The sequence below is a fragment of the Budorcas taxicolor genome, chromosome 15 (assembly GCF_023091745.1).
Source record: "Budorcas taxicolor isolate Tak-1 chromosome 15, Takin1.1, whole genome shotgun sequence".
Taxonomy (NCBI): Eukaryota; Metazoa; Chordata; class Mammalia; order Artiodactyla; family Bovidae; genus Budorcas; species Budorcas taxicolor.
In genome coordinates, this window is record NC_068924.1 from 61463950 (window position 1) to 61491287 (window position 27338).

The following is a 27338-nucleotide window of genomic DNA, read 5'->3' on the forward strand; positions in this document are numbered from 1 at the left end:
TGCTAGGAGGGATTGGGGGCAGGAAGAAGGGGACAACAGAGGGTGAGATGGCTAGATGGCATCACTGACTCGATGGACATGAGTTTGAGCAAACTCCAGGAGTTGGTGATGGACAGGGAGGGCTGCCGTGCTGTGATTCATGGAGTCACAAAGAGTCAGACACGGCTGAGTGACTGAACTGAACTGAACTGAATAGTAATTTGTTTACTCAACTACAATAACAATTTTTAAAATTTCTCTACTGGGATCATTTTTAACTAAATATCTGAGGTATGAAAAGAATCACTAAACTGTGTAACTACATAAACTTTAAATAGTAGCCTTAAACTTCTATTTCTTTTCCATCTGTTTTAAAGAATATTTCTGGATATCACCATCAACTTCATTTCCCTACATTTTTAGTTTCTCATCAACAAGGTTAGTAACATTTAAATTTTATTATGTAACCATAATTAAGTCTTCCATGCTTTGCTTATAGGTTAATTCTAAAAAAAATGAGAATTCAACAGTGTGTATGTCATTAAAAACAATACAGATTTTTTAAATGCAAAACCTAACAAGATGTTAATACTACATTTTTTCTGGGACCAATATGCCATACGAAGGATGATTTTACTAGGGTCAGGACCTAAATATCTTCTATTTTAACCCATCAATTGCTCAAAACCACTCCAAACTGTAATTTACTTTATATCCTAGTTATAGAGTAATCTGTTTTCTCTGGAGTTTCTAATCACTTACTGCTTTGTTGCTGCATTGCTGTTGCTGAAATAAAATATAAGGACTTTTCACCATATCAGTATCTTCCAGCCTCTTATTCATCCAATCTGATGAACAGAATCCATGCCCTTCTTTTTACTGAAAACATTCTTCTTGGAACTCATTGACATTTTGTTTTACTTAATTTTTATTTACTTTGTTACATCAAAGTAACTAAGGAAATTCAAAACAAAAATTGCTTAGTATCTCAAATGAGGAGAATCTAAACAGTATTAAGACAACTTAATAACCTGAAAAAATATAGACTTAGATCCATATCTTATACTGTTACAAAGATAAACTTCAAATTGATCAAAGATATAATGTAAAATTTGAGTACATAGATGTAATAAAAGAAAACATGGGAAAATCCTTTTTATAACTTTGTAGTTGTGAATGCCTTTCTAACCATGACAAACTTCAAAAGCCATAAAAGGAAAATAATTTATAGCAAATGGTAAAAGTCAAACAAAATCAAAATACAAATGACGAACTGAAAAAAACATCTGAAGCCCAGAACACAAACAAAAAGGGCTTATTTCTGAGAAATAAAGAATTCACAGGCGTGATATCAGAAAGATGGTAGATCAGGAGGACCCAGTCCTTTTCCCCCAATTCCACATCCTCCACATGACTTAACAAGTACCTATGAATGAAATCATTTCTGGAAGACCTCTGGAGTACAATTAAGCAGCTGCAGGAACCCAGTAGAGCACCAAAAATTAAGGATGTCCAAACAGAAAAGTATAGGCAGCAATTCACCTGTGTCATTCCATTCTCTAGGCTCACACAGCTTGGTGCCAAAAGAAATGCCCTCAACCACAACTCTCCCCAAATGGGAGAGAAGGAGAGCAGGAAGACACCAGCAGCCTTCGCCACCAAAGACCTCAACAGCCCTTATCACTACCATGGACATGAGCGAACTTCACCTCCAAGGACCCTTACAGTCTTTGCTATGTCCATACCTACTTGAGTTGATGGAGCTCCCTGGAGCCCAAGCCACTGTGCTCTTTCTTGGAGCCAGAGGCACCACTGCTCCCAAACCAAGTCAGAGCTGCCTGACCCAGCACTACAGCTGGTACCACCACATACCCTACTCAACTAGCATTCTCACACCCACCAGTAGGTCAAGATTTATACTCACCAGAGCTAGTCCAAAAACACTGCTCCTTCAATGCACATATACCAACAAAGGACTACAGGAACACAAAAATCAAGGAACCATGAAACCACCAGAGGAACTTTGCAAATTTCTAGTAACTGACCCCAAAGAATTAGAGATCTATGAATTACTTGACAAAGAACTCAAAATAATTGTTTTAAAGAAGCTCAGCAAATTTTAAGACAACACAGATAGAAAATTCAACAAAATTAGGAAAAAAATTACATGAATAAAATGAGAAGTTCAATACAGATAAAAGTCACAAGGAAAGAACCAAAAAAAAAAAAAAAAAAACAACCTATAGAGCTGAAGAATACAATGAATGAAATTAAAAATGTAACAGAGAGTTCCAACCAGCACACTCAGTGAAACAGGAGGGAAAAAACCCAGTGAACTCAAAGACAGGTCATTTTAAATTGAGTAGTGAAAAGAAAAATGAATGAGAGTGAAACAAGCATGTAAGATTTATGGAACACCCATCAAAAGATAAGACTTTTAAAAATCACTACAAAAACTTCAAATAACAAAAGAGATGAAGAGATATATAAAACAACTAAAACAGAAACAGTCAACAGAATGACAACAGTAATTCCACACCAATTAATACTTATATTAAATGTAAATAGATTAAACTCTCCAATAAAAACTCATAGAGAGACTAAATGAATTTTTTAAAAATCCAGTGACATAGTATCTATAAGAGACTCAATGTAGATTTAAGAACACACATAGACTAAAAATAAAAAGATTTAAAGACATACCAAAGACATACCAAAAAAGTAACCAAAAGAAAGCAGGGTGGCTAAACTTAGACAAAATTGCCTGAAGTCACTCAGTTGTGTCTGACTTTTTGTGATCCCATGGACTGTAGTCTGCCAGGCTCCTCCGTCCATGGAATTTTCCAGGCAAGGATATTGGAGTGGTTTCCATTTCCTTCTCCAGGGGATCTTCCTGACCCAGGGATTGAACCCAGGTCTCCTGTACTGCTCCTGATGCTGCTGCTAAGTCACTTCAGTCGTGTCCAACTCTGTGTGACCCCGTAGACGGCAGCCCACCAGGCTCCCCCATCCCTGGGATTCTCCAAGCAAGAACACTGGAGTGGGCTGCCATTTCCTTCTCCAATGCATGAAAGGGAAAAGTGAAAGTGAAGTCACTCAGTCGTGTCCGCCTCTTAGCAACCCCATGGACCGCAGCCTACCAGGATCCTCCGTCTATGGGACCCTCCAGGCAAGAGTACCGGAGTGGGTTGCCATTGCCTTCTCCTGCACTGCAGGCAGACTCTTTACCATCTGAGCCACCAGGGAAGCCCCATCAGATAAAATAAACTAAGTCAAAACTGTCTCTAAAGATAAAGAAGGTCATTATATAGTGCTCAATAGTCAGTTTGGAAGATACAATAAATATATATGTATCCAACATCAGAGCACTTAAATATGCAAAGCAATTATCAATAGACTTGAAGGGAGAAATCAACAAAAACACAATAATGGTGGAGACGCGAATACCTGACTTTCCATATGGATAGAAAAAAGAAAATCAATAAAGAAACAGTTGACTTGAACATCACTATAGATCAAATGGACCTAACAGACATATACAGAAGTTTCACTCAAAGGAAGACGAATACACATTCTTCTCAAGCATACATGGAACATTCTCCAAGATAGATCATATGTCTATCATATAGTCTATCACAGAAAAATCAACTTTTATGTGATAGGCCACAAAAAAGTTACATTTAAGAAGATTGAAAGCATTCCAAGTATTTTTTCTGGTCACAATGGAATAAAATTAGAAATTATTAACAGTAAGAAAATAGAAAATTCACGAATACTTGGAAAATAAATAACAAATTCTTGAACATTCATTATTTTTTTAAAAAAGGATAATTTAAAAAATATCTCAAGACAAAATGAAAACAATAACACAACATACAAAAACTTATGGAATGCACCAAAAGCAATACAATAGAAGATTTCACAATGATAAATGCCTACATTAAAAAAAAAGAAAAACTGCACACAATCTAACTTTACATCTCAAAGAACTAGGAGAAAAAAAAAGAACTAGGCCAAAATCAACAGAAGGAAGAAAATAGTAGAATTTAAACAGAAATAAATCAAATAGCAAATAGAAAAACAATAGAAAAAAATCAACAGAACTAAGACTTAGTTTTTTGGAAAGAATAAGCAAAACTGACAAACCGTTAGCTAGACTAAGAAAAAGACAGAAGACTCAAGTAAACAAAATTAGAAATGAAAAGGAGACATTACAGTGGATGCCTCAGAAATAAAAAGTATCATAAGTGACTATAAACAACTATATGCCAATAAATTCTTCCATTAGAAGAAGTGGATAAGAATGAACTAAAAAGTTTGAACATACTGATAGCAAATGAGGACACTGAATCAGTAATTTAAAACCTCCCAACAAAGAAAACCCCAGGACTAGACAGCTTTGTGGAAGAATTCTACCAAACATTCCAAGAAGATTTAACAGAAATCCTTATATTCTTCCAAAATGCAGAGCAGGGAACACTTCCAAACTCATTTTATGAGGCCAGTATCATTCTGACAGCAAAACCAGACAAAGACACTATTAGAAAACTATAAGCCAGTAGCCCTGATGAACAAAGATGCAAAAATCTTTAATAAAATTCTAGAAACTCAAATTCAAGAGCATATTAAAAGGACCATACACCATTATCAAATGCACTTCAATCCCTGGGATAAAAGGATAGTCAACCATATGCAAATCAACCAATGTGATACACCACGCTGACAAAATGAAAGGAAAAAAAACACGTTCATCTCAATAAACACAGAAAAGCATTTGACGAAATTCAACACCCATTCACGTTAAAAAACTCTCAACAAAATAGGTATGTTAGAAACTTGTGTGTGTGCTCAGTTGCTAAGTCGTGTCGGACTCTTTGCAACCCCATGGGCTGCAGTCCATCAGGCTCCTCTGTCCATGGGATTTCCTAGGCAAGAATACTGAAGTGAGTTGCCATTTCCTTCTCCAGGGGATCTTCCTGATCCAGGGACTGAACCCATGTCTCCTCCATCGGCAGGCGTATTCTTTACCACTGGACACCAGGGAAGGCCATATAAGAAACTTACCTCAGCACAATAAAGGTCATATATAAAAAACCCACAGTGGTCATCATAATCAATCCTGTATAAGGCATGAGTGCCTATTCTCACCACTTCTATTCAACAGAATACTAGAAGTCCTAGCCAGAGCAATGAAGAAAGAAAAAAAAAAAGAAAGGCATCCAAAACACAAAGGAAGAAGTAAGATTATTGGTATTTGAGGTTAACATAATCATAAATATAGAAAACCTTAAAAGCTCAACAAAACCTGTTGGAACTAATCAGTGAATTCAGTAAAACTGAGGATACAAAATCAACATACAAAAATCAGCCACATTTCTGTAAGAAAAAAAAAACTATTTGAAAAGAAAATTAAGACAATCACAATAGCAACAAAATGAGTAAAATATTTAGGAACAGATTTAACCAAAGTGGTAAAGCTTGTACACTGAATACTATAAAACACTGATAAAAATAAATTTAAAAGACATATATAAATTTGATGATTGAATGGCATCACAACTCAACGGGCATGAGTTTGAGCAAACTCCAGGAGACAGTGAAAGACAGGGAAGCCTGGTATGCTGCAGTCCATGGGGTCGCAAAGAATCGGACACGACAGCAAATGACAACAACAAACATAAATGCAAAGGAATCTTGTGTTCATGGATGGAAAAATTAATATTGCTTAATGTCTATATTACCCAAAGTGGTCTACATATTCAGTGCAATCCTTATCTAAATCACTTTGCCAATCTCTACAGAAATAGAAAAAAAATCCTAAAATTTATGTAGAACCATCAAAGACCCTAAATGCCCAAAGCAATCTTAAGCAAGATGAATGAAACTGAAGACATCATACTTCCTGATCCCAAAATATATTTCAAAGCTATAGTAATCAAAGCAGCATGGTACTGACAAAAAAAAACAAAACAAAACAAAAACCAACAAGAGGCATATCAACCAACAGAACAGACTAGAAAGCCCAGAAATAAATCCACATGTCTGTAGCCAACTGATCTTTGACAAGAACACCAAGAACACATAATGGAGAAATGACAGTCTTCAATAAATGGTGTTGGAAAAACTGGATATCCACATACAGAACCAGGAAATTGGACCCATATCTCAAACAATGCACAAGATTTCATACCATAAACAAAAGTCAACACAAAACAGATTAAAGACTTAAATACTGAAGCCATAAAACTACTAAAAGGAAATACAGGAGCTTCTCTTAGTCTAAGCAATGATTTTTTTAAATATGACACCAAAAGACCAGGCAACAAAAACAAAAATAGAAAAGTGGGACTGCATGAAACTAAAAAGCTTCTGCACAGCAAAGGAACTAATCAACAGAGTGAAAAGGCAACCTACACAACGGGAGAAACATTTGCAAACCATGTATCTGATTAGGGATTAATATCCAAAATACAGGTGCTGCCCAGGTGGCACAGTGGTAAAGAATCTACCTGCCAATGCAGGAGACACAAGATATGTGGATTCAATCCCTGGGTCAGGAAGATCCCCTGGAGTAGGAAATGGCAAGCTGCTCCAGTATTCTTGTCTGAAAAATCCCGTGGACAGAGGAGCCTGGCAGACTACAGTCCATGGGACCACAAAGAGTCAGACACGACTGAGTGATTGAGCATGCACACACACACACAGACACACACACACATCCAAAACATAGAAGGAACTCATACATACATACTCAATATCAGAAACCCCAAATAACCCAATTAAAAAATGAGTTGAGGAACTAAATAGACATTTTCTCAAAGGAAGACATACAAATGACTAACAGGAATATGAAAACATGCTCATCATCACAATAATCAGGGCAATGAAAATCAAACTCATAAAGAGGTTATTAACTCACACCTAATAGAATGGCTGTGATCAAAAAGACGAGATAAGAATTGTTGGTGAACATATGGAAAAAAGGAGTGCTTGTCCTTACTGTTATCAGACTAAGGGAAGAAAGCTTGTCAACTGCTTAAACAAATGCATAGTATGGTATGAATTTTCTGATTAAGGTAGTAACCATCAGAATCCTTCCATTGTGAAAATATACTTTGCTCTTTATAATTATCTGTAAGTGGTACTCTGAAATCATATGAATATCTTTTTCCAAAAAAGTCTCTACTTAACTTTTTATTTAGTTTAGAATGTAAACTCCACAAGGGCAGAGGATAAAAGTCCCTTTTATTCACTGCTGTATTCCCAGTGCTTAGAGAAGCATTTAGCACATAGCAGACCTTAATAAATATGTATTGAATTAACCATCATTTGTTGTATACCTCTGTATTCTCTAAGAGACTGAACAACTTAAAGGCAAGGGCTATTTCTTTACCTTTGTATTTGCACAAAATAAACATAGTTTTGTACTTACAAATAATAATAACTAAATAAAGGCTATTTATGTTAATTTTTAAGGACCACAGATAAATCAGTTATAATATATAGGCCTAACGTGTTATCTATAAAGTGTTAAAATAACATACATCTAATTATAGTACTGTTAAAAATAATAAAAGCTATTTTAATATTTCCTTTTAAAACAAAAAGTAAAGCAAAAATCCTACTAATTTGAAATCAGAAGGTCTCAGAAAAAAAGCACCAAGTTATATATGACATGAATTTTTGTCAGCTTCACTTTGCTAGATTACATGTTTAATGGTGTTTTACTGATACAATGCTAAAACGCCAAGTTACTTACCAAGCAATACTAAATTACTTTACCTGTAATGTCTTTAATGTTTCCTTCAATCCTTCTATTTCTTTTTCCTTTATTTCCATAGCAAGTTGAAATTTTCCCTTTAAGCAAAAAACTATATTTCACTAATTTCCAATGTAAGTGACATTATTAACAGAGAAAACAAGAGTTCAAGAACCAAAATCTCTACTTGAAACTAAATACTTCACAGACTTTAAACTTGTAACTGTACTATAACCTATATTTCTAGTGATTACAAAATATCACAAAATTACAATAAGGCCTATACAAGATTATAAATATCATGAAATGGAAAACCTCTTCATAACAGTAAATCATTTTATCAGGAGAGCATTCCTGAGAACTTATGGACACTATATAATTATTTAATTCATATAGCTAGAATATATTCTAATTAATAAGACACAGTTACATTTGCTTTATAAATAGAGATATTTATAATTATTTTTAAAATTTTAAGATATTTATAATTATTTAAAAATTTTTAAGACAGGTCTTTTGCTAAAAATAGCTATAAGTTTTAATATTAAAAATGGGATATATTTTGATATAATAAAAACACGTATTAGCTATTTTACTGTGTTTTAAAGAATGTAATTTCATTGAAAAGGCATTAAAAATATATTATACTTAATAGAAACACAGCAGTATAGTGGAAAGAGCATCAATTTAAAGGCTGAAGAAATCTAGGTTCTAGTTTCAACTTTACCACTTCAAAATGGGAGCTTCAGCAATTCATTTAAATCTTACTAGGCCTCAATACTCTTAACTGTAAAATGATAAGAGCTGAAGTAACAGGATTCCATTAAATCCTTCCTGTTTCTAAAATTTTAGGAAATTAATAGTCTCCACTGTTTATTACCAATGCTCCTTTCCATTATAATGAACAATTGACCATTAAAAGCATTTAACTATGTTTCAAATTATTAAAAAATTAATAAATACCTTTTCTTCTTCCAAGGCACACATCTTCATTTGCAACTGATAAGAATTTTAAAAATCAAAATACAGGTAAATGAAATGTTACCAGTGATTTACACTGGTCAATGAGACTATCTGTGTGCTAAATCGCCTCAGTGGTATTCAACTCTTTGCAACCCTATGGTCTGCAGCTTGCCAGGCTCCTCTGTCCACGGGATTATCCAGGCAAGAATACTGGAGTGGGTTGCCATGCCCTCCTCCAGGGGATCTCTCTGACTCAAGAATTGAACCCGTGTCTCTTATGTCTCCTGCATCAGGAGGCAGGTTCTTCACCACTAGTGCCGCCTGGGAAGCCCAATGAGACTACAGAAATGTCTATATGGTTTGAACTAAGTACAACCTGATTATGTTTTTACACTGAGAAAATAAATAAAAATATATAATATGGGGAAAAGCCAGTCACCAAAGTAAATGAACAATTTAATCTTACGATCAGAGTATCAATCAACCTTGAACATTTTTTCCCCCAGTTTCTTAAATGTTTCAGTATGTTGCATCTACTCATAAACAATAACATATAACATTTTCTAAAAGCACACTTTTATGAAATTGACATAGTTTATATTTGCACTGACAGTATTTTCTGAAATTTTTTAAAAATGCATGTGTCAGTCTAATAAATAAATAATGACATTTTAAAACAGGAAAACTAAAGTGAACTTGCCAACGAAAACTTATATTCCAAACAACACAAGGATACTAGGCAAAGATGTTAAGAAATAAAACTTCTTTGGCATTTCTCCATCTCATTTTCCATATTCCTCACTTACATTCAAGAATCCCTTCTTAAAAAAAAAAAAAAGAAGAAACAAATATTTGTTAAAGGAAAAAAAATGGGGAACACGTGTATACCTGTGGCGGATTCATGATGATGTATGGCAAAACCAATACAATATTGTAAAGTAATTAACCTCCAATTAAAATAAATTTATATTTTAAAAAAAGGCACATGTCCACAAAAAAAAAAAAAAAAAAAAAAGAATGCAATAGCACTTTCTCCTCTAACCTTCAGATACCTGGATTTCTTTCTTGCTCAGAGTCCTTTGTGGTAACAGAGACTTATTAGACTTGCTCTCTCCTAAGGAATACTATGCTGTATCGTTGGTTTCTGCTTCCTTACCCTTCAATTAAAACTCCCATAACTTAAGTAAAGCCAATGTCAGGCTACAAGGAAAAAGTTTACCATCTGCTCAAACAAATCCACGCTACAGTGTAAATTATCCATAACCTTAACCAACTAGTAATTTAGGTTATATAGGTTTATTTCTTTTTAGGCATTTCTTTCTAAACATACACACTTGTATGGAAATAAGAAAAACAAAAAGAGGGAAGGAAAAAGGAAGAAAAAATGGTAATGTTGGCATGGCTATAGGAAAAGCACTTTCAGAGTGTATTTTTCTTAGGCACATTTCTTACACTTATATTTTATAACTAGGAACTGAAGAGAAATTTGAGGTACTAAAGAAGAGCTATAGAATTTAGAATTCAAAATAATGGAAGGAGTTGTTTTTCATTTCTTTGAAATATTTTTCCTTTATTTTTTCTATTTTTCTACTGATTTTTCTTTCATTTGCTGATACTTGAAATATATAGAGGTGAATAATAATCATATCTCCTCATCCTTTATATCTCCCTACTCACATCTCAGCTTTTCATCAGTGTTAAAATTCTTGCCTGGGTAAAGGAATAATGTGACAATGTAAGCTCCTGGATATGCTAATTAAAGAAAGAGTGGAGAAGGGAGAGAAAAAGCAAGAATACACATTCACTTACATAGTTTATTTAGGACAAATGAAAACACCTCTCCAAGAAAATAATTTTCTCCTTAATTAAGTCATTCTACTACATTACAGTATAATCAGTTGTGATTCAAAATAACCTTGTTTATTTCCTGCTTCCAATAACACATTTTCTGTCTTCAGTTGAGTATGAAGAACAACATGTCATAATATTCATGAGAAGTGGGAAAACAGCAATACTTAAAACCGTAGTGTTTTTCTATCCTTAAGAAATTACCTGCTTTTTAAAAACTGCCATGGCTTCTTTGTGTTGCTTTGCTAACGTTTCCTTTTGATTCTGAAGAGTTTCCTATTTTAAAAATTATGGAAAGTTAAAACATAAATTACAGCAACTCAATTTTAAATTTTTAATGGATTCACAAAATAAACATCTTCATTGTACATACTATTTTAGGCTCTTAAGATGCAACTTGCGACAATTTTTATAATTTTTTTTAACTGTCATGAACTCAGCATACAATAATTTTGCTTCCAGTTGCTTCTTCATGATAAAACATAATGCTTTTTAAAATTTTAAACTCTGAATATAGCTCACTCTAAAGTTTTCTTCAAGAAAATATCAAAATTATTAAAATTAACAGTCCAATACAAAGTAGACTAGTTTTAAGAGTTTCAAAAAACACCAATTTTATTGCCTAGGCACAAATGTTTTTACATGGTAACATATGATTCTTTAAACTTACTAAAATAATATTTTACAAAATCAGAAGTACCATAGGGTATCTTTAAAAAATTCATATACACGATTCTGTTTCTTTCCTGTCCACCTTTTTTTAGTTGAAGTTGTGTCCTGTCATTTAGATTCAAGATGAATTTTTCTTCTACCTTTATCAAATAATTCTTATAATTAAAAAAATTAGAGCTACAACTGACAACCACTTTCAAATGTTTCTTTTATTTTATTCCATAGTCCTACATATACATTGATTTATCAATTAAAAAAATTTTTTCATGATCTACTGATCTATTATGATAGCTGTGAATTTGTCTTTCTTGTACAACCATAATCCTACATGTCCTCCCTCTATTCTTTCAACAAAGTTATATAAAAAATGTGACAAATATTAATAGTATTTATACTCTTGTAACTATGCAATTTTTACTCAATGCTAAGCCACATGGCATATCATGATTACATTTCTATTCTCATACAACTTTTATTTTTTCTGAAGCTAGCAATTACTTTAAAATATTTTAATTCTCATAACTAATTTTAAAAAGTAATATGCCATTTCCAAGGTCTGTATCAATTGGTTGCACTGCAAAAAAGAATAGAAAAGGCAAAGTTAGAAGATCCCAAGAATGACTTAAGAAATCCCAAGTTCAGTTCAGTAGCTCAGTCGTGTCTGACTCTTTGCGACCCCATGAATCGCAGCACGCCAGGCCTCCCTGTCTATCACCATCTCCCGGAGTTCACTCAGACTCATGTCCATCGAGTCCGTGATTGCCATCCAGCCATCTCATCCTCGGTCGTCCCCTTCTCCTCCTGCCCCCAATCCCTCCCAGCATCAGAGTCTTTTCCAATGAGTCAACTCTTCGCATGAGGTGGCCAAAGTACTGGAGCTTCAGCTTTAGCATCATTCCTTCCAAAGAAATCCCAGGGTTGATCTCCTTCAGAATGGACTGGTTGGATCTCCTTGCAGTCCAAGGGACTCTCAAGAGTCTTCAAACTGCACAGGAAACCAGACATTAAAAATTTTTTTGGGCCAAACCATGTGGCTTGGAGGATCTTAATTCCCGGATCTTAATTCCCTGACCAGGGATTCAGCCTGGGCCCCAGCAGTGAAAGCACCAAGTCCTAACCATTGGACAACCAGCTGCTACTGCTAAGTCACTTCACTTGTGTCCGACTCTGTGCAACCCCATAGACGGCAGCCTACCAGGCTTCCCCGTCCCTGGGATTCTCCAGGCAAGAACACTGGAGTGGGCTGCCATTTCCTTCTCCAATGCATGAAAGTGAAAAGTAAAAGTGAAGTCGCTCAGTCGTGTCTGACTCTTCATGACCCCATGGACTGAAGCCTACCAGGCTCCTCTGTCCATGGGATTTTCCAGGCAAGAGTACTGCAGTGGGTTGCCATTGCCTTCTCCATCTGGACCACCAGGGAATTACTCCAAATTTAGGCATTTAGAAAACCTATAGATATCAAACAAAACTTTTCAGAGGCTACTACCCAGTTTATTAGACTCTAATCTACTGCTGCAACAAGGAAAGAATGAATTTATAGGAAACATCAGGGACAAGTACTTTGAGGAGAAGATTATGAAGTAGGTGTGAACTCCAGCTCTCTCCCCACTTTTTGTGAATAGCTGTAAATCTAGAAATAGGAGATTTCCATGTGCATGCTCAGTTGCTAAGTCATGCCTGACTCTGTGACCCCTTGGACTGTAGCCCAAAAAGCTCCTCTGTCTATGTGATTTCTCAAGCAAGAATACTGGAGTGGATTGCTATTTCCTTCTCCAGGATCTTTTTGACCCAGGGATTGAACCTGCATCTACTGTTAGGCAGGCAAATTCTTTATCACTAAACCACCTGAGAAGCCCAATCATACCCATGCTACTACTGCTAAATCACTTCAGTCATGTCCGACTCTGTGTGACCCCAGAGGTGGCAGCCCACCAGGCTCCCCCATCCCTGGGATTCTCCAGGCAAGAACACTGGAGTGGGCTGCCATTTCCTTCTCCAATGCATGAAAGCGAAAAGTGGAAGTGAAGTCGCTCAGTCATATATGACTCCTAGCCACCCCATGAACTGCAGCCCACCAGGCTCCTCTGTACATGGGATTTGCCAGGCAAGAATACTAGAGTGGGTTGCCATTGCCTTCTCCAAATCATACCCATACTGGTGTTAAAACATTACTGTTTCCCATTCAAGAACCCAAACGGTGAACCTTAAGGCCATAAATAAAATAACCACTTCCCCAACTCATGATAGTACTGAGCCCAAATACTATTTTATCTTCAGGGCCTCCTGAATCTATGTATTTTACTATTATATATTTGTGTGTTCTGCTTTCTATTGTGTACCTTTAGATCAAGACAGTTTCACCTGTTTGTTTTGTCCCAGAAGTCAACAATTTACCTGAACAGTTATGCCTCAGGGGTTTACTGAGGAATTTAGGAATCAGTAACTCTACACTTATTCAATATGTAGGCAAGTTTTTGCTACGATCTAAAGGCATCTGGTCCCATCACTTCATGGGAAATAGATGGGGAAACAGTGGAAACAGTGTCAGACTTTATTTTGGGGGGGCTCCAAAACCACTGCAGATGGTGACTGCAGCCATGAAATTAAAAGACGCTTACTCGTTGGAAGAAAAGTTACGACCAACCTAGATAGCATATTCAAAAGCAGAGACATTACTTTGCCAACAAAGGTCCATCTAGTCAAGGCTATGGTTTTTCCAGTGGTCATGTATGGATGTGAGAGTTGGACTGTGAAGAAAGCTGAGCGCCGAAGAATTGATGCTTTTGAACTGTGGTGTTGGAGAAGACTCTTCAGAGTCCCTTGGACTGCAAGGAGATCCAACCAGTCCATTCTGAAGGAGATCAGCCCTCAGATTTCTTCGGAAAGAATGATGCTAAAGCTGAAACTCCAGTACTTTGCCCACCTCATGCAAAGAGTTGACTCACTGGAAAAGACTCTGATGCTGGGAGGGATTGGGGGCAGGAGAAGGGGACGACAGAAGATGAGATGGCTGGATGGCATCACGGACTCGATGGACGTGAGTCTGAGTGAACTCCTGGAGTTGGTGATGGACAGGGAGGCCTGGCGTGCTGTGATTCATGGGGTCGCAAAGAGTCGGACACGACTAAGCGACTGAACTGAACTGAACTGAAAGATAAAAAGAGCTCTAAGACTAACTCCATTTATCTATTTACTGTTTAAACTCATAAAGGACATGAAAATTCCAAAAAAAACCACTTTAGTATTTTGTAAGAATAAAGTACATTATTTAGGGTATAATTTACCCCAAGAGGGGTAAATCTATCATTCCTGACAAATATGAGCCATTCAGTAATTTCTAAGACCGCTTACTAAGAGAAAATTAGGAAGTTGTCTAGATTTCACTGACTACTACAGATATTGGATAATTTAAGTTCTCAATAATGGAACTTTTCCTTTAGGAACTTGAGAACAAGAATATTGTCATTTAAAAATAACTTTTCAACACCCTCCCCCCACACACACACACCTGCAGTCAGAGCCCTCCAAATTGTCATAAAGCTTTCTTTCTATTTGTATCTGAGCAATGCAGACAAGTCCTTAATACTCTAACAGAACACCACAAGTATCGGCAGGACCCAACTGCTTACTACAATCTTCCCCTTGACCCACTGACAAAATCCTACTCGTTATTTAAGGATAGTATTAGCAGCAGCCAAACTAGCAGAAGCTTCTACTGACTTGGTTTAAGGATCTTGTTTAAATTTGATAGTTCTATATGCTGAACAAGCCTGGACACTTACTAAAAACACATTTCTCAGCAAGTAGGCTTACTTCCTATGAATTTTTTATTACTTTCTCCCTCATACATTTCAACTCAGTGCTATCCTCTAAAAATTGCTACCCTTTTCCTAATTACCCAAAGAAGAAGAATTTTACGAGATCTAGCCTCTGTTCAAACAATCACTATGCTTCAAATGGATTTATTAAAAACGCCTAGAAAATCTGGGTTTGATACTGCGTGCTTAGTCGTTCAGTCATGTCTGACTCTGCGACCCCATAGACTATAGCCCGCCAGGCTTCTCTGTTCATGGGGATTCTCCAGGCAAGAATACTGGAGTGGGTTGCCATGCCCTCCTCCAGGGGATCTTCCCAACCCAGGGATTGAACCCAGGTCTTATCTGTTGATATATCATTTTCTGAAACTAAAATGGCAACTACCAGGTAAGATGTACTATAAGAGTCTCAACTGATCCCTAAAACAAGACTCTTTACCAGAGGTAAAACCAGTCCAGATGACAGTACTGACCCACTCAGCAGAGTCTGCCAAGTGTCAAGAGATAACAGAGTTAATATAAAACTATCAATAACATCAAGGTTATTTGGAATAGTATCTGAAGTAGTCCATGATTTTGTAATACTGTAAAAACAATGAGAGTTTCTAACCTCAATAGGATTACCAATTAAAATGAACAACAGTTATTAAGTACTCTAAAGTACTTTAGGAAGTAAGCTTCTTAAACAGGTGGCTATCCTGAAACCACACTATACAGGATAATGAAGCGTAAAGGAAATATCCCAGTTTATCTTTATGACACACAGGCAGCCCTCAGTTAGCTTCTGGGTCAATGATACTCTAAAGAGCTAAATCTTCCTGGAGATAAAAAACAACAACAACAAACAACGCTATTCTGGAATGTCCACAACTGGCTCCAGAGTCTGAAAAGAATACACGGTTGTAAAATATAAGAGAATCCCTGACACTTTCAGGACAGACACTTGGTGGCACCAGAGAACCTCAATGGAACTCTGCACACATTTACAAGAAATTACCCATCGGAACAAGGACATATTAAAAACTATATTCAAGCAGCATTGGTGGGGTAATTTTAATAAGATTTTTGAGGATGTCTCTGGTGCAAATCCTATGTCTCCCACACAATCCTAGTAAAACTGTTATCCTTCTAAACCCAAGCTTCAGGACCCCTCACTGAACGTGTCCAAAACAATTTCCTAAAATTAACCCTTGCAAAGGCTTCTGAATGTGTTCTGATTATTGCTTACTACTTTTCTGGATGGATTGAAACTTTTTCTTGAGAGAGAGCTATAATTATGAGAGCAGGAAAAAAATTACTTGATTTTGTGCTCCCAGCATGAGTATTTCCCGTAACAGAGGCACTTTCTACTGGACCTGTTATTAGAGAATTTTGCAAAGTCTTGTCATTTATTTGGATATTTCATTGTCCCAATCATTTCCAATCTTGAAGGAAAGTAGAAAGTTAATGGCATCTTAAATCTGACATTCTTGAACTGCCATGACCAAGAAGATTATGTCTAATGCTCAAGACTATAAAAGTCCACACTCCTACACTCATTGGCTTTCACCACATACATCTGTTAGAGCTTACCACATGAAACTGGCTACTGATATCCCGATCTTGGACATTTTCTTACTTTGGATAAATGAGCAAACTATTATACTCCAAGGACTCAGGAAATATACTGCATAGTCTTATCACCATCTCATGTAAATTGCCTTTCCTCTACATGATCTAAAATTCGGATCAAAGCTGAGAGAATTCATTACCCATTAGACCTGCCCTGCAAGAAATGATAAAAGGAGACCTGCAGGTTGAAATGAAAGGACCCAAAAGAGTCCATATGAAGAAATAAAAATCTTTATTTCCATATGAAGAAAAAAAAGTCGTTATTCCCATATGAAAAAATAAAAATCTCAATAAACGTAAATACATGAGAAATTTATAAAAGCTTGTATTACTCTAACAATTTTTGTTTGTTTGTTTCTATGTGATTTAAGAAACTAATACTTAAAAAATTATTAGACTAAAAGCTAGTATTACTGTAACTTTGATTTGTAACTCCACATTTGTTTTCTATGTAATTCTAGGGAATTCCCTGGTGGTCCAGTGGTTAAGACTCCATGCTCCCGATGCAAGGGGCCTATGTTCAATCTCTAGTCAGGGAACTAGATCCTGCCTGCTGCAACTAAAGATCCTGCAAGCCATAATGAAGATCCCACATGTGGCAACAAAGATCTTATGTGTCTCATCTAAGACCCAGTGCAGCCAAATAAATAAATATTGTTAAAAATCTATGAAGTTGCTATCATTATAAAAAAATTCAGAGATTAATACATTTTAAAACTACTAGTTTATTTTCCTGAGCATACAATATATAAAGTTGTAATTCTGTAATATCAACAACTGAAACAGGTGTAGATAGAACTATAAAGGAATAGAGTACTTATATGTTATTGATGTTAACCTGATACATATTCAAATTAGAGTGCTATAATGATAGATGCTAACTGTAATCCCTATGGTAACCAAAAAGGAAATAGCTAGAGAATATACACAAAAGGAAATGAGAAAGGAATTCAAACATCTCACTGTAAAAAATCAACTAAACACAAAAAATGATGGTAATCAGGAAATGAGGGACAAAAATCTATCAGCTACATGTAACACAGACAACAAAATGATAGAAGTTAGTCATTCCTTATCAGTAATTAAAGTCTCTCATCAAAAGACAAACACTGGAAGAATGCATAGAAAATGTGATCCAACTTTATGCTATCTACAAGAGACTAACTTTAGATCTAAAGACACAAATATGTTAAAATTAAAAAGTGGAAAAATATATTCCATCAAAATAACAACCAACCAACCAAACAAAAAAGTGGACTTTAAATTATAAAAAGTTACAATAGACATAGAAAGACATTATATATTCATAAAACATTCAATAAGGAAAAAGGCAACAATCATAAATATTTATGAACCAAATGACAGACCATCAAAATATATGAAGCAAAAATAGACAGAATTGAAGTGATAAATAGTTCTACAATAACAGCTGAAGACTTCAACAGCTCATTCTCAAAACCAGAATAGCGAGACAGAAGATAATCAAGGAAATAGGGGAGACTGGAATAACACAGTAAACAACTTAGATCTAACAGACATAAATAGAACACTCTATCCCAAAACAAGAAATACATTCTTCTCAAGTGCACACTGGACATTTTTCCAGGACAGACCATATGCTAGGCCACAAATTAAGTTGCAATAGATTTTGATTGCATTCAAAGTATCCTCTCTGATCACAATGCGAAGAAGTTAGAAATCAGTAACAGGCGGAAAACTAGAAAACCCATATATTTGTGAAAATTAAACAACAAACTCTTAAACAACTGTAATTAAAGAAATCACAAGGAAAATTAGAAAATAAAGAAGGACAAATGAAAACAAAAATACAACATACCAAAACTGATGGGATGCAGCAAAAGACACGCTAATGGGAACATTTATAACTATAAATACTTACATTAAAAAACAAGAAAGCACCAGTCTATGTCTGACGCAGGATACAGCATGCTTGGGGCTGGTGCATGGGGATGACCCACAGAGATGTTATGGGGAGGGAGGTGGGAGGGGGGTTCATGTTTGGGAACACATGTAAGAATTAAAGATTTTAAAATTAAAAAAATAAAAAACTATTAAAAAAAAAAAAAAGAAAAGAAATTTACCCAAACTTTCAAAGGTACTTAGAAGCAAGCCTAAAACTAGAGTCTTGATTCCTAATCCAGCATTCTAATATTCAAAGTTGGGGTCTTCTAAATGTATAAAGCAAATTTAACAATGTAACCCTGAATTATGAACATACAATTATGTTGGGTATGTAAAAAAAATAAAAAAAATTAAATTAAATTAAAAAAAATAAAATAAAATTGACAACTAAGCTTTGTCAATGAGATTAAATGGCAATCATTTTCCCTAAAAAAAAAAAAAAAAAAGAAAGAAAGATCTCAAATTAACAACCAACAATCTAACTTTACACCTGATAAAGAGAAGAACAAACTAAACTCAAAGTTAGCCAGAGAAAGAAAATAACGAAGATCAGAGCAGAGATAAATAAAACAGAGAATAGAAAAATAAGAGAGGCCTTCCCTGGTGGCTCAGTGGTAAAGAAACAGCCTGCCAATGCAGGAGACACAGGTTTGAGACACGGGTTTAATCCCTAATCTGGGAAAATTCCACATGGCGTGGAGCAACTAACCACATGCACCACAACTACTGAGCCTGTGCACTAGAGTCTGTGAGCTGCAACTATTGAAGCCTGCACGCCCTAGACCCCACGCTCCACAGCAGAATTCACTGCAGTGAGATACTTGTGCACCACAACTAGAGGGTAGCCCCTGCTCTCCACAACTTGACAAAAGCCCACGCAGAAACGAAGACCCAATACAGCCAAAAATAAATTTTAGAGAAGAAAAATAGAGAAAATCAGTGAAATTAAAAATTGGTTCTTTGAAAAGTTTACAAAACTGACAAACCTTTACCTAGATGGGCTGGGCTTCCCTGGTGACTCATATGGTAAAGAATCTCCCTGCAATGAGGCAGACGTGGATTTGATCCCTGGGATGGGAAGATTCCCTGGAGGAGGGCATGGCAACTTACTCCAGTATTCTTGCCTGGTGAATCCCCATGGACAGAGGAGCCTGGAGGGCCTCAGTCCATTGGGTTGCAAAGAGTTCGACATGACTGAGAGACTAAACACAGGACAGATGGACTAAGAAAAAAAGAAAAGGCTCAAATTTTGAAACTGCTAAAATTTCAAAAATGAAAATGGGGACATTACTACTGATTCTGCAGAAATAATAAGTATTATAAGAGTACTTTGGACTGCAAGGAGATCCAACCAGTCCATCTTAAAGGAGATCAGTCCTGGGTGTTCATTGGGAGGACTGATGTTGAAGCTGAAACTCCAATACTGTGGCCACCTGATGCAAAGAGCTGACTCATTTGAAAAGACCCTGATGCTGGGAAAGATTGAAGGCAGGAGGAGAAGGGGACAACAGAGGATGAGATGGTTGGAGGCATCACTGACTCAATGGACACGAGTTTGGGTAAACTGCAGGAGTTGATGATGGACAGGGAGGCCTGGCGTACTGCAGTTCATGGGGTCACAAAGAGTCAGACAAGACTGAGCAACTGAACTGAACTGAACTGATAAGAGTAGTATGAACAACTGTATGCCAACAAACTGGGTGACCTAGATGAAATGGAGAATTCCTAGAAATACAAAACCTACCAAATAACAAAGAAACAGAAAAATTTAATAGACCTATTAACTATTAGGACTTCCCTGATGGCTCAGACAACAAAGTGTCTGCCTACAATGTGGGAGTCGCGGGTTCAATCCTGGGTCAGGAAGATCTCCTGGAGAAGGAAATGGCAACCCAATCCAGTATTCTTTCCTAGAAAATCTCATGGACGGAGGAGCCTGGGAGGTTACAGTCCACGGGGTCGCAAAAAGTCAGACATGACTGAGCGACTTCACTTTAGCTTTAGCTTATAACTATTAAGAAGATTGAATCTGTAGTAAAAAATAAACACCCTAAACAGAAAAGCCCTGAGCCTGATCAAACATTTAAAGAAGAATTAACAGCAATCCTCCACAAACTTTTCCAGAGTTAAAAAGGAAGGAATACTTCCTGACTCATGCTTTCAAGCCAGTGTTACCTTGATACCAAAGCCAGATGAAAAAACATGTCAGAAAAAGAATACTATAGACCATTACCCCTAAAGAACGGTGATGCAACATTTCTCAAAAAAAAAAAAAAAAACACTAGCAAACTGAATTCAGAAGTATATTAAAAGGATCATACACCATGACCAAGCAGGACTTATCCTTGGGATAAGAGAAGAGTTCAACATACAAAAAGTCAATCAATGCAATTAACCACATTAACACATTGAAGGGGGAAAAAAGCACACAATCATCTCAACTTATGAAATAAAAAGGAAATGACAAAATTCACTACTCTTTCATGATTTAAAAAAAAAAACTCAACAAACTAGGAAAAGAAGGAAACTATTTCAACCTAATAGCCATATTTGAAAACACCACATGAACATAATACTCAATGGTAAAGGACTGAAAGCTTTTCCTCTAAGGTTAGGAAGAAAGCAAGGATGCCCACTTTTACAGCTTCTCCTCAACATAGTATTGGAAGCCTTAGTCAAAGCAATGAGGCAAGAAAAAGAAATCCAGTTTGAAAATGAAAAAGTAGAATTATCTGTCTGCAGGTCTTATATGTACAAAACCCTAAAGATTCCTCTAAAAAATTGAATTTAGCAAAGTAATAAGATACAGTCACACCAAAATCAGTTGCATGTTCAATACAAACAACAACCCAAAAATGAAATTAAGAAAAGTTATATTTACAATAGCACTAACAAGAATAAAATACATAGAAATTAACTCAACCAAGGAGATAAAAGACCTGTATAATGAAAACTATAAAACAGTGCCCAAAGAAATTAAATTAAACATAAAAAGTGTAAACACATCCTTTGTGCTGCGATTAGAAAGCTTCATGTTAGTAAGATGTCAATACTATCCAAAGTTTTCCATAGATTCAATGTAATCTCTCTGAGAATTCCAATGATATTTTTGCAGAAATAGAAAAACTCATCCTAAAATTCAAATGCAATCTCAAGGAACCCCAAACAGTCAAACAATCTTGAAAAAGAAGAACAAAGCTTGGGGATTCACATGTCCTGATTTCAAAACTTAATGGAAAGCTCTAGGAATCAAAACAGTGAAGTACTGGCATAAAGACAGACACATGGAGCAATGGAACAAAATAAAGAGCCGGAAATAAGCCCTCTTACACAGTCAAATATTTTTGACAAGGGTGCCAAGATCATTCAATGGGGCAAGAAGAGTCTTTCCAACCAAAGGTTCTAGAAAAACTGGATACACACATGCAAAAGAATGAAGCTGAACCCTTACCTAACACCATATACAAAAATGAACTCAACCAAAACACCCAACCAACCCGTTAATAAAGCAAAACCATGTTTATTAGAATTCATTGCAGTAACTGAGGACACTACCTTGACAGAGTCTTCAGTTCAGTTCAGTTCAGTTCAGTTGCTCAGTCATGTCCGACTCTTTCCAACACCATGGATCGCAGCATGCTAGGCCTCCATGTCCATCACCAACTCCCAGAATGTCCATTGAGTCGGTGATGACATTCAACCATCTCATCCTCTGTCATTCCCTTCTCCTCCCACCTTCAATCTTTCCCAGCATCAGGGTCTTTTCAAATGAGTCAGCTCTTCACATCAGGTGGCCAAAGCACTGGAGTTTCAGCTTCAGCATCAGTCCTACCCATGAATAGTCAGGACTGATTTCCTTTAGGATGGACTGGTTGGATCTCCTTGCAGTACAAGGGACTCTGAAGACTCTTCTCCAACACCACAGTTCAAAAGCATCAGTTCTTTGGCGCTCAGTTTTCTTTATAGTACAACTCTCACATCCATACATGACTAGTGGAAAAACCATAGCTTTGACTAGATGTACCCTTGTCAGCAAAGTAATGTCTCTGCTTTTTAATATGCTGTCTAGGTTGGTCATAACTTTTCTTCCAAGAAGCAAGTGTCTTTTAATGTCATGGCTGCAGTCACCATCTGCAGTGATTTTGGAGCTGAAGAAAATAAAGTCTGTCACTGTTTCCCCATCTATTTGCCATGAAGTAATGGGACCAGATGCCATGATCTTAGTTTTCTGAATGTTGAGCTTTAAGCCAACTTTTTTACTCTTCTCTTTCACTTTCATCAAGAGGCTTTTTAGTTCTTTTTTGCTTTATGCCATAAGGGTGGTGTCATCTACATATCTGAGGTTACCGATATTTCTCCTAACAATCTTCATTCCAGCTTGTGCTTCATCCAGTACAGCAATTCTCATGATGTACTCTGCATGTAAGTTAAATAAGCAGGGTGACAATATACAGCCTTGATGTACTCCTTTCCCAATTTGGAACCAGTCTGTTGTTCCATGTTCAGTTCTAACTGTTGCTTCTTGACCTGCATACAGATTTCTCAGGAGGCAGATCAGGTGGTCTGGTATTACCATTCACTAAATTATCTCATGAACTTGGATCTATTTCTGGACTCTGTTATATTCTATCTGTTTATGTTTCAGTTCAGTTCAGTTCAGTCACTCAGTCGTGTCTGACTCTTTGCGACCCCATGAATTGCAGCATGCCAGGCCTCCCTGTCCATCACCAACTCCCGGAGTTCACTCAGACTCACGTCCATCGAGTCAGTGATGCCATCCAGCCATCTCATCCTCTGTTGTCCCCTTCTCCTCCTGCCCCCAATCTCTCCCAGCATTAGAGTCTTTTCCAATGAGTCAACTCTTCGCATGAGGTGGCCAAAATATTGGAGTTTCAGCTTTAGCCATTCCTTCCAAAGAACACCCAGGACCAATCTCCTTTAGAATGGATTGGTTGGATCCTCTTGCAGTCCAAGGGACTCTCAAGAGTCTTCTCCAACACCACAGTTCAAAAGCATCAATTCTTCGGCGCTCAGCTTTCTTCACAGTCCAACTCTCACATCCATACATGACCACTGGAAAAACCACAGCCTTGACTAGACGGACCTTTGTTGGCAAAGTAATGTCTCTGCTTTTGAATATGCTATCTAGGTTGGTTATAACTTTCCTTCCAAGGAGTAAGCGTCTTTTAATTTCATGGCTGCAGTCACCATCTGCAGTGATTTTGGAGCCCAAAAAAATAAAGTCTGACACTGTTTCCACTGTTTCCCCATCTATTTCCCATGAAGTGATGGGACCAGATGCCTATTCATGTATGCTGCTGCTGCTGCTGCTGCTAAGTCGCTTCAGTTTTGTCCGACTCTGTGCAACCCCATAGACGGCAGCCCACTAGGCTCCTCTGTCCCTGGGATTCTCCAGGCAACAATACTGGAGTGGGTTGCCATTTCCTTCTCCAATGCATGAAAGTGAAAAGTGAAGGTGAAGTCGCTCAGTCGTGCCTGACTCTTAACGACCCCATGGACTGCGGCCTACCAGGCTCCTCCATCCATGGGATTTTCCAGGCAAGAGTACTGGAGTGGGTTGCCATTGCCTTCTCCACTGTTCATGTATCAGTTCAATTCAGTTCAGTCGCTCAGTCATGTCCGACTCTTTGTGACCCCATGGATCGCAGCACGCCAGGCCTCCCTGTCCATCACCAACTCCCAGAGTTCACTCAAACTCACGTCCATCGAGTCAGTGATGCCATCCAGCCATCTCATCCTCTGTCGTCCCCTTTTCCTCCTGCCCCTAATCCCTCCCAGGATCAGAGTCTTATTGCAGCTTTAAAATACATTTAAGATTCTAGTGGGACTCTTTCATCCTCTTTCTTTTCAAAACTTTCCCAGCCACTTTTTTCAAGTTTATTTCCACATAAACCTTAGAATCACCTTAAGTATTCCCATATACACGGGTGGTATTTTAAACCGGACTATATAAAACTTACTGATTAACTTAAAGATTCCAATAACTTTTGACTGTTGATGCTCTCTATTCAAAATAAGATAATGACTTTACGTTCTGAAATATGCTTGGAAGTTTAAATTGTATTTGGAATTACCTGTTTTTTCCTCTCCACAGACAGGTTTCTTTATTTCAGACCTGTCCCTCATGTAACCCAACTCTGGTTTTGCTCCCATTTCTACACAACCTTGTCGATCTGTCTGGCCTCAAAATTCCGATTGTAGGCCTGTCCTCTCTATCACGTGAATTCTGATTCTGACATGTTGTCTCTAAGCTCCTGTTTCAAAACTGCCTAACACTGAAAAGAACGGCATCTTGATTAAGGTTTAAGTTTTTAGTCGTTAAAATTACTTTGCTGGAAAGGCAAGAGAAGCACTATCAAAAATGCTTCTGTATGGATAAGGATCAAAAGAGAATCAGATTTTTTAAACATCTGGTTATAATATGTAATAATAGTCTAGGAAAATATGGTACTATTCTGAGGTTTCATTTCTTAAAAAATACTTTGACTCTTCTATAATATACAATATGTTTTTCAGATATGAAATAATTCACAATAGTTTCCAGAGTTATCCTTTGCTATTTTCTTATTAGAAAGCACACAAAAAAATGGTTATTCTGTGTTTTGGAAGCCTAAATGTTATTAACAGTTTTAGCTGTAATTTTTTGGAGACTCTCTAAAGTGATGTACAATTCTCCAAATATTATATTTTGGAAATTTAAAGATTATCTTTGCAAGTAAGGATTAAAATACATTTTTAAATAAAATGATAATCAGAGGAGGAAATACTCACCTTTTGCCATTTAAGTTCTTGTGTCTCCATGATAATTTTAGCAATCTGCTCTTCATACTGAGTTTCTGCTTCCTAAGTCAAAAAGAAGAAAAATGCTAGTAAATGAGGACTTGAAAATTTCTAGTTTTGGATCATTCTAAAGAGAAAGAGATCAGAAGAGATAAAAAAAAACAACAACCTCCCACCCTTACAACAAGAAAAAAAAGTTGGAAATTTTGCAAGTTAAATAGTTAAATCCATCAGAGAACTGAGGTCCCATATCAACCAAGTAATCCAAAATCTGGACTGAGACAGGTGCCTGCAGGGAGAAAAGAACCACAGCATTTGCTTACCTGGGACATAAGCCACTGAGTACTGATAAGAAAACTCAGCTACAAGTCCTTAATACATTTCTAAAGGCAGAGCATGGGCTGGTGTAAGAAGATGAATCTCCTGACGGCTAGAGAAATAAGGAGGTTAATGCTTTCTGACAGGTTTTTCTTCCATGAAACCCACCAGGTGCTTACAGAGAAGGAAAGAAAGAATCTGAGAGAACTTTCCCCCTGTGGTACTGGTTGGAGAGGAGAAAAGCAGTCACAAGCCATCTTCCCTAAATCTACTACAGACCAAAAACTTAATCTGAGGGGGAAAGGACAACCAAAAGTACATCTAAGGACACTAGTGGAAAACCTCTGTAGCTAGGAAAAGGAATCAACCGACAACACTAAAAACTTACTTAGACAAGACTATCTTTTTTATCTCCTCGAAAGAACAAAACCCTTAATCTACAGGGGGTAGGGCAATAAAAACTGTAGCATGAGAGCACTTGTGGAAACCCAATGAAGCTGAGAGAAGGCTACAAAAATAAAACAACAGTTCTATCACTGGGGCAGGGGAGGGAATACATGCTAGACCTACCATTAAATACTGAAAAGGGATCAGAATTCTAGTGAAGGCTTCACCTTGAGAATCAGGTTCACCGAAGACTGAGGGCTTAATAGAAACATCAGAAAATGCTCCTATTCCCTACCTGACACCACCACCCAACTAATTAGGGTCAAGTTAAAAACAGTGAGATATAGCTGGAAGAGCTGCAAAAACAGACCCTCTCTGGGAAGCAGCACAAAGAGACCTAAAATCCAGGGAGGAAGGCTAAAGTCAACCAGGAAGCAGTTATTTAGAAAAGCTCTGATTTTGTTTAAAATATTGTAATATTCTTGAATTTGTCCACATGATAAACACAAGTATCACTAGAGAAATCTGAAGCCCCTAATGGAAACTTTGACAGGTAGACTTGAAAGGGGACTGGTTGAGTGTTAAAGGACTGTCACCACACACACACATTCATCACACACACATACACACTCACACACAGCTCTTCTGCATTGCTTCCAGGTATTTTAGGCTACCTCTGTCAGTCAAAGCACTCGCTGATCACTAAGCTAAGAACATGACACACGTGACAAAAACTGAAGACTTAAAATTATTTCAGAAAAGTCATTACACAGAGACAAAAATCAGCAGCAACCCTGTAGAGAAGAAGGAATCTTATTTCCAGAGCTGTCACATACTCAAAATGCCCATTTCTCAACAAAAAATTATAAGGCATCCAGGTAAACAGAAGAGTGATTCATACACAGGAAAAAAAAAAAATTTAAAAGTAACTATTCCTGAGCAAATGCAGACAAAGGACCTAGACAGACTTTAAATCAATAATTTTAAATATGTGCAAAATGCTAAAAGAAACCATGTACAGAAGTTCTATAGCCATTAAAAAGTTAAGGGAATGCTACAAACAAGTTTATGCTCATAAATGTGACAACTTACAGAGACAGACCAATTATTCCAAAACAACAAACTACCAAACCTCAACTAAGGAGATAAACAAAATCTTCAACAGCTCGATAACCATAAATTCAAAAGCTCCTAAAAAAGAAATTTCTTTCTTAGGAAACAGCTTTTCTTTAAGTGTGAACATTTAGGCTATTCCATGCATA

The 27338-nt window shown here is 36.8% G+C and overlaps 1 protein-coding gene across 1 annotated transcript in view; it reads right to left on the reverse strand.

The window, feature by feature from the left end:
• The window catches only part of CCDC73 (coiled-coil domain containing 73), a 110579-nt gene that overhangs the window by 71585 nt on the left and 11656 nt on the right, over positions 1-27338 (reverse strand). The window contains exons 2-5 of the mRNA XM_052653054.1: positions 25363-25434; positions 10754-10825; positions 8702-8737; positions 7762-7836 (exon numbers count right to left, since the gene is read on the reverse strand). Of these exons, the coding sequence (XP_052509014.1) occupies positions 7762-7836; positions 8702-8737; positions 10754-10825; positions 25363-25434 (255 nt within the window). The remainder of the gene's footprint in view (positions 1-7761; positions 7837-8701; positions 8738-10753; positions 10826-25362; positions 25435-27338) is intronic.